The 13,041-nt window shown below is 41.1% G+C and overlaps 1 protein-coding gene across 1 annotated transcript; it reads right to left on the bottom strand.

Moving 5' to 3' along the window:
• Positions 1-1,441: 1,441 nt before the first annotated feature.
• On the bottom strand, positions 1,442-4,297 carry LOC123123019 (uncharacterized). The gene is made up of 6 exons (XM_044543416.1): positions 3,915-4,297; positions 3,321-3,424; positions 2,882-2,992; positions 2,666-2,813; positions 2,039-2,316; positions 1,442-1,919 (listed from the first exon to the last, which is right to left on the bottom strand). The coding sequence occupies exons 1-6, from the start codon at positions 4,167-4,169 to the stop codon at positions 1,703-1,705; spliced, it is 1,113 nt and encodes a 370-aa protein (XP_044399351.1). The 5' UTR covers positions 4,170-4,297; the 3' UTR covers positions 1,442-1,702.
• Positions 4,298-13,041: the final 8,744 nt, after the last annotated feature.

Raw genomic sequence — 13,041 nt, 5'->3', positions numbered from 1 at the left:
ACCTTGATTTATTTTTGACATAAGAGGTAACAAGTATGGCTGGGTGTAGGTTCAGTGATTCGAAGAAAAAAAACTGAAGTTTAGGAAAAATGGGTATTTGTTCCAAAACTAGAGCCAATTAAATGATTGGCACTAAAAATTCAAGCCCTCAACCAAACATGTAGTGATAAATGTCACAACCACTCGCGCCAACTCTTGTAATATGACTAGAGTTCAACCTCTTACATATACAAGTAGTTTCTTCGTTGCTACCTTCACAGGAATTGTAAATAGTGCCAACACTATTGATTTAACACATTGGCAGAGAAAATGGAAAAAATGTGCTACGAATGATAGGCAACGGGAACACGGAGATCATCATCTTCCATGGATACGATTTATGCGGAGTGGTATGCATATCTTCTACACAAATTGTAGTTCAGGTCATTTCGCCATTGTTGTACAAATATCACAAAATGTATACAATTTATGCCTTTCTTTTAGGTGCGGCGCACGGCCATGAAGAAGGGTTGGAGCTGTTCTTGAGTCCATTGTATGTTCTACTTAGGTTTACCTAATGATTGCACTCTTCCCGTGTGATCCTTAGTGCTTTACTCCCGAGGTCTAACAACAACTTGTATTGGCGACCATGTTTCCTTTGCTTTTGCGCTGGATCACAGTCGTCCCAATTCCCAAATGAGGCCAAAACTAGTAATGAATGTTAGCCGTAGCACGATTCGCTAGTACAACAATGATCCAATTTCACTCAACCAATAGCAATGTTACAATCAAGTTGCAGCAGCACCTGGGCCTAGTAGCTGTAGCATGTCATCTTCGACGGAATTACTGTTGATTATAGAAGTACGGTTCCTGCTACAACAATTGACGATGGTGCACTGCTCAAGACAACATTCTCTCTCTCTCTCTCACCCAGGGCTACCCGGCTCGATCCGATCCTACGCCTTTTCTGCCGGACGGCAGCAGCTAAGGAGAGATACAATAGTGCTCCCTCCGTAAAGAAATATAAGAGCGTTTAAATCACTACTTTAGTGATCCAGACCACTCTTATATTTCGGGAGTACTCCGTATTCCTATAGGACTTGCCTTGATGGCGTATGGCGTGATGCCAGTTGTGTGGAGTTCTTCGCCCAAGCGTGCGGGCCACGCCTGACGTTTGGTGGTGGCATTTCTCCTCTTGTGATGCTGAGATGGGAGCCGAAGGGGGAGGGGGATTCACCACCTGCTGCCCCAAGAATAAGCTTGTTGGTGGAGGAAGATGGGATGCAGAGGAGGCTAAATCCATCTCCAGCGGAGCTGCAACAGCAGTTCAATCCTGGAGCTGGAGCTCATCAGCAGGCGCGTGTGTGGTAGACCGACGGCGTGCATCGTCTGTCCCTCCCCTTTGGGGATTTTTCTTCTTACCTCAACATTTTGGCATTAAAAGAAATGCAGACAAAAGATATGCTTAGATGCTTCTAAAACATTGTTGTACAAACACGACATGGGTTTGACTTGCCTCAACGAAATCAGTTTACTGAGTACAACATTTTGGTGATCCTTTGGTAATGGTAACAAAAAAGCATGCTGTCTTTCACTGCTATGTGTGATACGTTAATAGGTAACCTGCGTCCTCTTATATCTTGTGCTACAGCTGAAAGGTTCAACGCCCTATCTCAAATGCTGGTCTTCCACTGATGGAGAACATAGGATGAAATGCCGCCTTTCAGGTGCTCAACACCGAGTCGGACTTCGGACCAAGGTAGTGCTGCCAGATCTCGCCGGATCCTTTTTCTTGGTGCTGGAGGCCATCTTCAGCGCAAACATTCTTGGGTCCGTCATAGTATAGAATGTCTGTGTTAGCATCTGCGCGCTTCCAGTTGGTAGGGAGCTTTAGATAATCGTCATAGAAGGCCAGAGTCATTGCCAACATAACACTGTCCCTGAAATGGATGTTTGGCAGGAACCGGAATGGTGTTATCATATACCTAGGTGAATAAGTATGATTCTAATACATGCTCAAGATGGGTATTTTTGCCCAGAACAGAATCGAGTCACTGACCTTTGATTAGCTAGGTTGACAGCCTTGGTCCAAAAGGCGACAGAGTCAATCAGATTCCTCTTTATATTACGTGGCTCCACCAGAAGCACATCAAAATCAAGTAGGCACGTGTCCTTGTCAAAAGTTTCAGTATGATGTAGCAAACCTCTTGGAGCTGTTCTTTGGACAGCATTCAGAACATCCATACTGATGTAATCTCCAAGGCGCGAGCTACAATCTTCAGAAGCACCCACGGCATAACTGCCCAAATCAATGCGAACAAGGTCTTCAATTTTTCCCTGGGTACGTAGGAGCGACATTTCACATGAGGTAACCTGAAGATGCTGAGAAAATGCTACTTTGCTATATACTTGGACGTGACAGGTTATGCCTTTTGTGTTTAATAACTGGATTTTCATGCTCAAAATCTTCCATGGAACTATGCCTAATTCATCAAAGAACTCACAACCCTGGCAATATGACCGCTCACCATCATCACAAGTTAAATTACTGAGAGAGCAAACAAGCCATATGACCAGCAACATAAAAAAACTATCTTCTGGCAGAAATTTTTTAATGGGACAAATGGTTATCTCTCGGGCAGTCCCATAATAAGCTGAGTAAATAGATCAGATATATGCATAGTACCTTTATCATTGAGTCTGCTGAGATATAAACATATCTCGTTCGTGAGAGAGCCCTTGCAATAACGATTGGTGACAGTTCATTGGGGAATAACGCAAAAAAGTTTCCTTCTGGAGTGGCAAGATTTAGCTTATCCTTGATTCGCTTCTGGCTGAAGGTAACAAGTATGAGGACGCGAGAATTCCAACGATACGTGAGCATTTTAATTTGTGCGCTCACCTAGTAACAGTAATATTTGAATCAGGTAGCACTGCTTTTATCTTGTAGTAGGGCACTTGATCATTGCCTCCTTCAGGTATCACGAAATTGAAGGATACATGATGCGGATCACTGTAGAAAAAAAGAAAAAGAAACATGTTGGTTACATAGAACACTCAAAAAATACGTAAAGCCACAGTTACGTCATTAATTCTATTCTATACCGTAGTATTGCAATGAGCAGAGGTAAAACTATCCAATACCAAAGCGGTGGTTAATCACTTTATGTTTTGCAGTCACCATTGTCCATGGAAATGTGAAATAATCATGAATCTTATGATGCAGAATGACATTATTCTACATCAGGTACGTAAAGTTCTGGTAGTTAAGGCTCTCTGTTATCGTGTTAATTTCCTCACAGCAAAATTACTGAAATACAAGTAAAACGGAGAAACAGCACCTTGAGCTGGACAGGGTGGAGTTTGTCAGCACAGCAAGAGTACGAAGATCCAGACAGCTTATCGAAGAGTATACATCTACAGTTTCAACCTCATGGGACAGATCCTGCGGGCAAAATAAAATGTAGAGCTTATTTTGGTAATTCGGACTAACTTGTAATCAAAACCGTTGTCAGTGCAAATCAATCCCAACTCTGAGGAGACACCCTATAAAGTACAGTAAACCACTAGGCAGGAATTCCAATTTAACCATGTACTACTAGTCTACTAGGCAGGAGTAGTATCAGGTTCAGTTCTGATCCTACATTTGGACTTCCTATACTGTAAATTTCAAGGATCCACAAGATGAAGGCCAAATCGCGTCCACCAAATTTCCCCATCCGTGAAAGAAATGCATTTATCATGAATAAAACAGTTAGAAAAACATGAAAATGGGAATCTCAATTGGAACGGGGGGTGAAATATGGAGAAATCAATAGGCGGGCAGGCAATATCGCTCCGCACAGTCAAGCCCAAGAGCGCAAATCGCAGGTAGCGCTGGAGCCGGAAGCGAGACGGGCGGGCACGGCGAAACGTGGCGGCGGCGGCGGCAGTACCTGGGGGTGGCGCGAGGAGTCGAAGGGGACCCAGGTGCGGGAGGGGTCGGCGGGGTGGCGGAAGTGTGTAGCCGGCAGGAACTGGAGGCCCCCGAGCACGAGGACGGCGGCGAGGGCCAGCATCTGCATCCCGGGCCACGCCCGCGGCGCCGGCTCGACGTCGCAGTGGATGACGCGCTGCCCGCCCGGAGGCTGCCCCTCGCCCCTCGCGCTCGCGGCGGCCGCCGCCGCGGGCCGGCGCTGGAGGCCGTCCATGGAAGAGCCGGGCGGAGGGGCGGTGGTGGGAACGGGGAACGGCTCGAGCTTCGAAGTCTTCGTCGCCGGGCGTGGGTTTGTAAACGGGCCGGGGGCTCCTGTTTTTCGTCTGGCCTTTTGGATCTTGCGGGCGATCGGGCGGTCCGGTTTATGTGCGTCCTGCCATCTCAGGAAAGCCTGTACCAACGGCCTTGTCCTCGGCAAATCATTTTTATTGAGTTTCATAGATAAGGTTGGGTTTCCCACAAGAAATTTTAGACCAAGCCCTTTGAATTTGAATTGTGGTTTTGCTATGTATCGCAATTTGCCCTTCCTCCTCCTTCTTCTCGCCTCTAGTTGTGTGAGGCGGAGCTCACCAGCTAAGTCGGCCAAGGAGATGGCAATGGCAGCGCGTGAGCTAGAAAATGAGATCTCATTACAGTGTGATGGTGACTTGAAAGGAATGAGTGAAGTTTCAAGAAAAACCAGACACATGTGCTATATATAACCAGCTCAACTAAACGTCCACACAATAAATGGCATAACTGTGTGTGTCAATTCTCTGTACATGGATGGAGTTATAAATAGGTTCCTCATCACTATCTTTTTCTCTAGAATTGTAGTTGTGTGCGGGCACATTAACAGGAAGTAGTAATGTGTTAGGAATGGTAGGCAACGGGAGCGCCGACAACAGTCCAATCGAAGGGTGTCGTGTGCACAAAGTGGTGTGCATATCAATAGGATATTTTCATGCAATCGTGCTATTAGCAACATCCAAATTGGAGTTTAGAAATCTCACGGGATGATAGAAATATCCTTAAGGGTAAGACGGGAGCAGTACTAAGATCTGGAGCCTTGGGCAGGCAAAAATCCTATGTGGTCACAGGAAGTGCATGTGGGTCACCAATAATATTCACATAGTGTTTGCCCACTGAGCTGGATCGTTTACTCTACAGTCATTCCTAGTGCATTGTTGCGTAGGATTGGCCACGGATATGCTTCACTGACCTGGCACATGATCTGCAAGGTTTGTGTTTCAGCATGCACATGCCGCAAGGAGCATTCAATCAATCTTGCTCAAGACATGTTGTACAAATTACATCGATGCCCTCTTTTTCAAAAGCTAGAATCAAACCATTTTATATATGAAAAACCATGCATTAAATTCATGCGTCATTGGAATGCACTAAAAAGCCCCCCAATCTAAAAAAAGAAGCCAGCTTATATATGATATCTTTGCGAAAAACAATATGCCTTTAGAGCAGACAAAGTGTCTCAAACTTGATTGTAGAAGAAAAACCTGGCTTCTGAGTTTAGAGTATATCCACTTGTGGATAAAGTAATATAAATATGTTTGTTCTTCATTTGCCCCGGCACGAGAAGAAACCAATTAACCATTTAGAGAAATCTCCCTCAAAAATGCCAAATGGGCCAAATAGCTAGTTTTAGTAACCTAGCTAGGACATTGGACATGCATGCATGTTAATTTGCTTACCTTTTGGAATATTTTCGGTTGAAATTTAGGGTCTCCTTAGTTCGTAGGATTCTGAAATTAGAAATGTACAGAATACCAACTAGGAAAGAAATGCATGCACAACATGGAGTATTGGAAAAAAAATATTTATTTATTTTGCAAATTTAGATGTTGGTCCACATGAATAGAGAAAAACTTTGATGTCACATAGTCAGATTAAAATCAATCCACATGATAAAATATAGTTAGGATATTATTTTAACATTAAGGATATCGTTTTTGTACTTTGTGCATAGGTATTCTATAAAGTCGTCCATGTTATTTAAATCTCATGAGTCTTTTCCATTTGAAATTGGGATCAAGAGAAACATCCTCCATTTTTCGTTTGCTGCATTCCTTTGAACTAGATGAATGAATAATAGTGCCATGGTATGATTTTTTTCCCCTATTCATATTTTTTTATCTGGTTTTGGTGTGAACCAAAGCTATCTTACATGGTAACAAAGGAACTGAGTGTATTTGCACCACCGTGCCTCGCTTGAAAGGCTCAACAAACTTTCCTTTTAGAATATGAGATATCAATTGGAAAATGTATAAGATCATAACCACACATTAAAATGAGCTCGAGACCAATCACACCCCCAATATAGTTATTTCTAATTTCTTTTTGATGTAGTACTCATCTTATTTGATCCCGCACATTAAATTGCAGATGTATTTTACAACCACCCATCTCTTCCACGTACATCCTATATAATCTCCTCTCCTTTGCACATTACAATACTCAGCCACCCCTATACATTTTCGGCCAAAACTTTACTTATTTCTTTATGATTCCATTCTACACTTGATCAAATACTCGATACCCAAGTGTACACGTATGACAAGAGAAGACAATGAAGAGTTCCAAAAATACGATGGAACAATGCTTACCAAACATGCTCGGGTAACACTCACATGTTTTAGCTCAATAAATTTAACGAAGATTCATGGAAAAGATGTGTGGTATAGACTTAGGATTGAAAGGCGTCGGAACAACCTATCAAGAAATTGCCTTATTTCTGGGGAGAGGAATATCATAGTGTCGTAGTTCACCAGAAAAGACTTGTTACTTTGACAAAGTTCTACTCTGACTAGTATAGTCCGAAGGCATCCATCCACCTAGCTAGACCAAAGAGACTGCACATGTACTTGCTTCCGTGAGTTGCACTAGTTTCTAGCATATGCATGCACATGTGCACGCATCCATCCTTCTAAGCCAGAGAGAACTTACACGTGCATGCTTCGATGAGTTGCAAACAAGCCAGGAACATGGTGTAGCTTCGTCAGTCAGGATGTTCAGCGTAGGATCACATCTTGGAAGAAAAAGATACTATGGATGTTACCCTTGCCCAACAAAATCCCGCACTTTCTATGGAGCTGGCCCATAATAGCCCACCTGTAAGAACGAAACTACAAAACAGAGGAATGGAAATGGATACATGATGTCCAATATTTCATCTAGATGAAGACAGAGGTCATTGTTTCCTAAACTGCAAATATGTCAAGGCTGTTTGGACATGGTACTTTACTTATTTCTTTATAATTTCATTTCTAAACTTTATCAAATACTTGATACCCAAGTGTACACGTATGACAAGAGAAGACAATGAAGACTTCCAAGAATACGATCGAACAATGCTTATGAACCATGGCTGATTAACATTCATAGGTTTTGACTTAGTAAATTCAACGAAGATGCATGTAAAAGATGTGTGGTGTGGAGAAAGTCATCGCAAATACCTATCGATAAATTGCCTAATTTCCGGGGAGAGGAATTCCAAATCATTGTAGTTCACCGGCACAGACTTCTGTCAATCTCAAGACCCACTGGCTCAGTCTACCGGATATGCTCACAGGGGCAGGGCATGTGTTCCTGCATTCATAGGGGTCCGGTGTGCGTGCATGCATTTATAGGTGAGTGTATATGCATGTATGTGGGCTTCTGCGTCTGTACCGTGTTTCTAATAAAATATGAACAGTCCAACTTCTTCTTCTTCTTTTTTGAGATGCAACTTCTTCTTCGAAGAAGGTAACAAGCTTCTTGTCTTTACATGCTTGTATGCACGCATCCATCCATCTAGACCAAAGATAATTAGTGAAAATGTGGCTCGACATGCTAGATATACTAGATACTTTGACCTAGCTACGCTTCTGGACAAGTATATGCATGTGATTTTGTTTACCTCTTTTATCATACGCTTGAATTTTAGGTCTTCCATGGTTCACGAGACTTTTTTCTCTCTCGAGGAAATGGTTCGTAGGATTTTGAACCCGCGAACTGCGAAGCCTTAGGGTCCGCGGGGTTCTGAAATCTATGAATATGCGGAACACAATAATATCATAGAATGCATAGTAAAAACAAAGTATTAGGAAACACCAAAATTTTACAAATTTAGATGTTCGATTCAGATGAATAGATAAAACATGGGTATCTCTCAGTCATATTGAAGTCAACCACATGAGAAAATATTATTAGGATGCTAGTATGATACTAAAGATCTGGTTCTTGTACTTCTTATATAGGAATTCCAAAAAGGGGTATGTGGGGACTTTTTGTACATCTTGTGTAAGAATTCTTAAAAGAGGTCCATCCGGGTTGTAAATCACGAGTTTTCATTCAAATCGGTTAAAAATTACGTCCACTTTTCAACTGTAATCCTTTGAACTTGGTGAATGAGTAGTGCCATTAAATGAAGATCTCATATTTAGTGTTTCTATCAAGTTTTCATATGAACCAAAGAGGCATGGGTGACAAAAGCATTGGACGTAGCAAGAACATTGCATCTGGCTCACAAGGCGCCTCTAGCTTTCTTTTGGAAGTATGAAATGCAAACAATAAACATATGGAAGATAATAATGACCCATAAAATAATAGAGCATGGTACCAATCACACCTCAGTGTAAGTTATTTCTAACGTAGTACTCACTTTTTAAACATTGCACATTATTGTATATGTACTCCCTCCGTAAAGAAATATAAGAGCATTTAGATCATTAAAGTAGTGATCTAAACGCTCTTATATTTCTTTACAGAGGAGTATTATACAACTAACCATCTCTTCACAGAATCTTTTTTTTTGCTTCCTATAAAATCTCATTTCACATATTCCAATACCCAACCTCCCCTATACATAATCTGGCAGAAACTTCACTTATTTCATTATGATTTCGTTCTACACTCGATGAAACACTCAATACCCCAAGTGTGTATATGTATGACAAGAGAATACAATAAGAATTCCCAAGGTTATGTCAGGACAATGCTTATGGTTATGGGTCCTGGCAAGATATCATTCATAGACTCGGCACAATAAATTATATGTGTAGTTTTGACTTACGATCTGGAGGCATCATAAAAACCTATCGAGTAAGTGTCTGTGTTTTGGGGAGTGCAACACTTGACAGTTGTAGCTCAATGATGCGGGGTGGTGGCTTGGACAAACTTGTAATATGGCCTCTAGAACATATTCTTTTTTTGTTGTTGACTGTTTTTGAGATAGCTAACCACTCGTTTCAAGTGGTGCCTCTAGAACCTATTCATTTCTGAAATAGAAGCAAAAGCCTCTTATCCTTCGTGTCCACACATGCATAATGTCCATCCTTGCAGACCAGAAGGCTAAGCTTAATTGTGTGGTGTGCATGCTTCTGTGAGTTGTACCCGATGTTCTAAAGCAATGTAGATGCCTTGAGGGAGACTGGGCGAGTAGTTACAACTTATAATCGAGTCAATTGATGAAGCTCACACATACATGTGTGCTTCTTCGGGTTGTATTGCTTCGTCGAGGACACACAACCCCCGTCGTCTCGTGGGACAAACTGAGGTGGAAATGGCCGCCCCGGAACTACTGGATCTCCTGACTTGGTCACTCCACCTCACCGGTTCACCACTTGACCTACCTCGTGCTTTTGACTTTCTTCTATGTCCCAATTCATATCGAGCATGCCTTTCTCCATCTATAGATAGAGAGAATATAGGATAGGGGCTCTCAAAGCAAACAGGATTCAGTATCTAATACTGATATAGCTACTAACTGCATTCAAAGTTGGCTTGACCTCTTATACTTTGGATAGCAAGAAATGCTTACATCCTAGGGGGGCCTGGCCTACTCCCTTTTGTTGACTCATCAGGCTCATCACCTCTTGGATCTCAACCAACAGTCAGTCTACTTAATCATGGTTCACCGGTATCAGGTTAATTTCCTCGCACCAAAAAACTGATGAAATAGATAGGTGAAACACAAAAAACGAAACCTTGATCTGGATAGGGCAGAGTTTGTATCCAAGAGAAGATATATACACCTACAAGGCTACAACCTCATGGGATAGATCCTGCATGGAAAATAATAGAGCTTCTTTTGGTAACTCGGACTAACTTGGAATTCAGCTGCCACTGATACGAATTCTGGATACAAGCTTCAGTATGGAGAAAGAGAGAGAGGAGGAGGAGGGGAGAAAGTTGACCAACCCAACATTAGTAGGGCCCAGAGCCACTCGAATAGCTCCCCTAATAAACTTCCCATAAAAGTCATTTGTGGGATGACAATATAATTTATTGGAAGCTGTCTGAAAGCTACTTTTCTCGGTTCCTGTAAAATATTTATTTTCTATTTTTCATTAAAAAAGTCTAGCTCAAATAGTGTGGCACTGGCGCGGGTCGGCATGCCGGTGTAACTCGCCGTAGAGGCAGTGGTTGGCACGTGATGGTGGTGGCATGGTGTCAGTCAGAGGAGGAGGCGCGGAGGCAGGGAGGCGCCGTCAGCGGCGGCCAGCATGGCCGGGATGCGGTGCACGACGTGCCTCACAGGGGAGATCCTGTCTTGGTGGCGATGGCTGTTGGAGGGCTATTTTGCCTCAACTCTTCGTAAACAGTAGCCTTTTTTAAGGATAAGGGAGCTATTGGAGTTGCTCCGTTGTAAATAAAATCGTTGTCAATGCTAATCAATCCAAACTCTGAGGAGACATCATGTAAATACAGTAAACCACTAGAGACAAATTCAAATTGAGCCCTACACTGCTTTGGAGCCGGATCCTGTAACTTAGAGAAGGGAAGTCACAATGCTACAGTGCTCGTCTAGTGTAAAATGAAGAAGGAATGTTAGGAACTATTAGCAGGTTATTTACTTTTGGTAATTACTGTAGATATAAAAAATCCAAAATTAATTTTATCTCACCATCAACTTGTTTGTATGTAATTACTATGAATGTACACACTAGATCTGTAATCTAAAAATTAACTTCAATTATTTTAGCCTTAATTGTATGAATTAACAGAAGGAAAGTTAGAGTATTGTGCCTTCTCTAATATCCCTTGTGTATGTTAGAGGATCCAGTTCCCACTGCTTTGATAAAACGGAGTAAGTTGTTGTTACAGGTACAGTTACAAGTTAGGGACTGTACAAATATGAAAACACGTAAAGCAAAGAGACGATGCACCCCAGTGCCAGCGTAGATTGCTCCCCGCAGCTCGCACCACAGCAGTGATCAAGCTGTTTATCTCTTCGACAATGCCATTGCATATTTGCATACCATCAACAATGAAGCAACCTTCTGTTTGAAAACGCAAGTGTCCCTCTACTTCCAAATATGCCATCAAACGATCATGACGAGCATAGAAAAAGCCTTCTTGCGGTTAGCCGGCGCCTCCTGCAAAGAGCTAAGCCACCATTCAATTAAGCTTTCAGTAGCAATATGTTGAAAGGGAAATCGAATCTTGTGATGCAAAGACCCCAAACACCAGCACCAAACACACATTGATATAAAAGGTAAAATGAAGACACCGGGCTTAAGTAATTACTAGCAAAAGGGCCCGTGCATTGCAACGAAAAAAAATCATAATCTCCAATGGCCATGACCACATTTCGCTGCATCATCGAGATGCGGTATCACTCTCAATTTCGTGAAATCATGAATAATTTTTGAAATCACGAACATTTTTTTAAACCCATGAAAATATTTGAAATCATGAATATTTTTCAATTCATGAATACTTTTACAAAAAAATTAACATTTTATGAACTCACGAACATTTTATACTATTTGCAAACATTTTTTAAAAATTTATGAGCATTTTTACACGATTTTCTTGAATCGGCAAACATTTCTAGAATCGACGAACATTTTGCTTGGAAATTCGTGGAATTTTTCTTGGAATTCACGAACAGTTTTTTGATTTAACATATATTTTTTGAAATGCATGATTATTGTTTGAATCAGCGAAGATTTTATAAATGAATAAATTATCACGAAATTACTTTGTATTTTTAGGATATTTTTCTACTCATGAACATTTTTTGAATTGCCAAAATGTTTTTCAATTTCATTACAAAAATTAATAGGTGACATTTTTGAAAAATGATGAACATTTTTTATTTCCCAAACAATGTTTTAAAAAATTAGTATTTTTGAATAAGCAAACGATTTTTTACAAAATCGTGAACAATTTTTGAATCCACATACATTTTTTGAGTTATTAAAAATTTTATTTAAAAATTCCCATATTTTTAGTTTTTGGAACTTTTTTTAAGTCCCTAATTATTTAAAGTAAAAAAAAATTAAAAATCAAAATCAAAAGAGGAAATTTACAGAACAGGCACCCCGGACATGGGCTGACCATACGGGCACGTTGCGTGTTGTCCTAGCGTGCATAGCGCAGTATAGGTGGTCCTACTGCATGGGCCGGCCCAGGCGGGGGATTCCCATGTGTAAAACGTTTTTTTATCACTTATAGATGGCATTAGTTGGTAATATATGTTTTACAACTTTGAGGGCAAGTTCCGTGACGTACCACCAAAAGCAATGGCCATTATTAGGTATAGAAGTTGCAGAGATGGCACATAGGTTGATGTGGGGTCTTTTCGCTACATTATCAGCCGTCGAGCATTTTCCCTGCATACACATCCCTTTAAAGAAGAGTCAATTACATCACTGGTGCTTACACTTGGCGAGAAAAATTACTTTAGTGCTAAAATTTGCAGCATATATTGATCAGGTGCCACAACTTGACACGAGCGTGCATATACGGTACAAAACATGTTTGGATACGAAATTGGTGATGACAAGGCGCGCTAGCGTGGCGCGGGAATTGCCGTTAGTGACGAAAATGGGGATTGGCCTTGTGGCCTTTTTTTTGTAAAAACCCACTCAGCATTTTTTTTCTCACAAAAAGGTTCCTGGACCACCTTATGCAAACCGGCACCCGTGTGTGGCACTCCAACCGAGAACGTTATTTAAACAATGTTCATGTATTGACTTATTAATATTAATTATATCCATATAATCAAATTATGAAATATAAAAATATTTGCATAAGTAATTTTAGAAAAATCTTATATATTTAAACAAATGCCCGTATAAGTTAAACAATGTTCACGACTATAA

This window comes from Triticum aestivum, chromosome 5D (genome assembly GCF_018294505.1).
Source record: "Triticum aestivum cultivar Chinese Spring chromosome 5D, IWGSC CS RefSeq v2.1, whole genome shotgun sequence".
Taxonomy (NCBI): domain Eukaryota; kingdom Viridiplantae; phylum Streptophyta; class Magnoliopsida; order Poales; family Poaceae; genus Triticum; species Triticum aestivum.
Note: the sequence above shows the minus strand (reverse complement) of the source record. Positions and strands in the feature narration are given on the sequence as shown.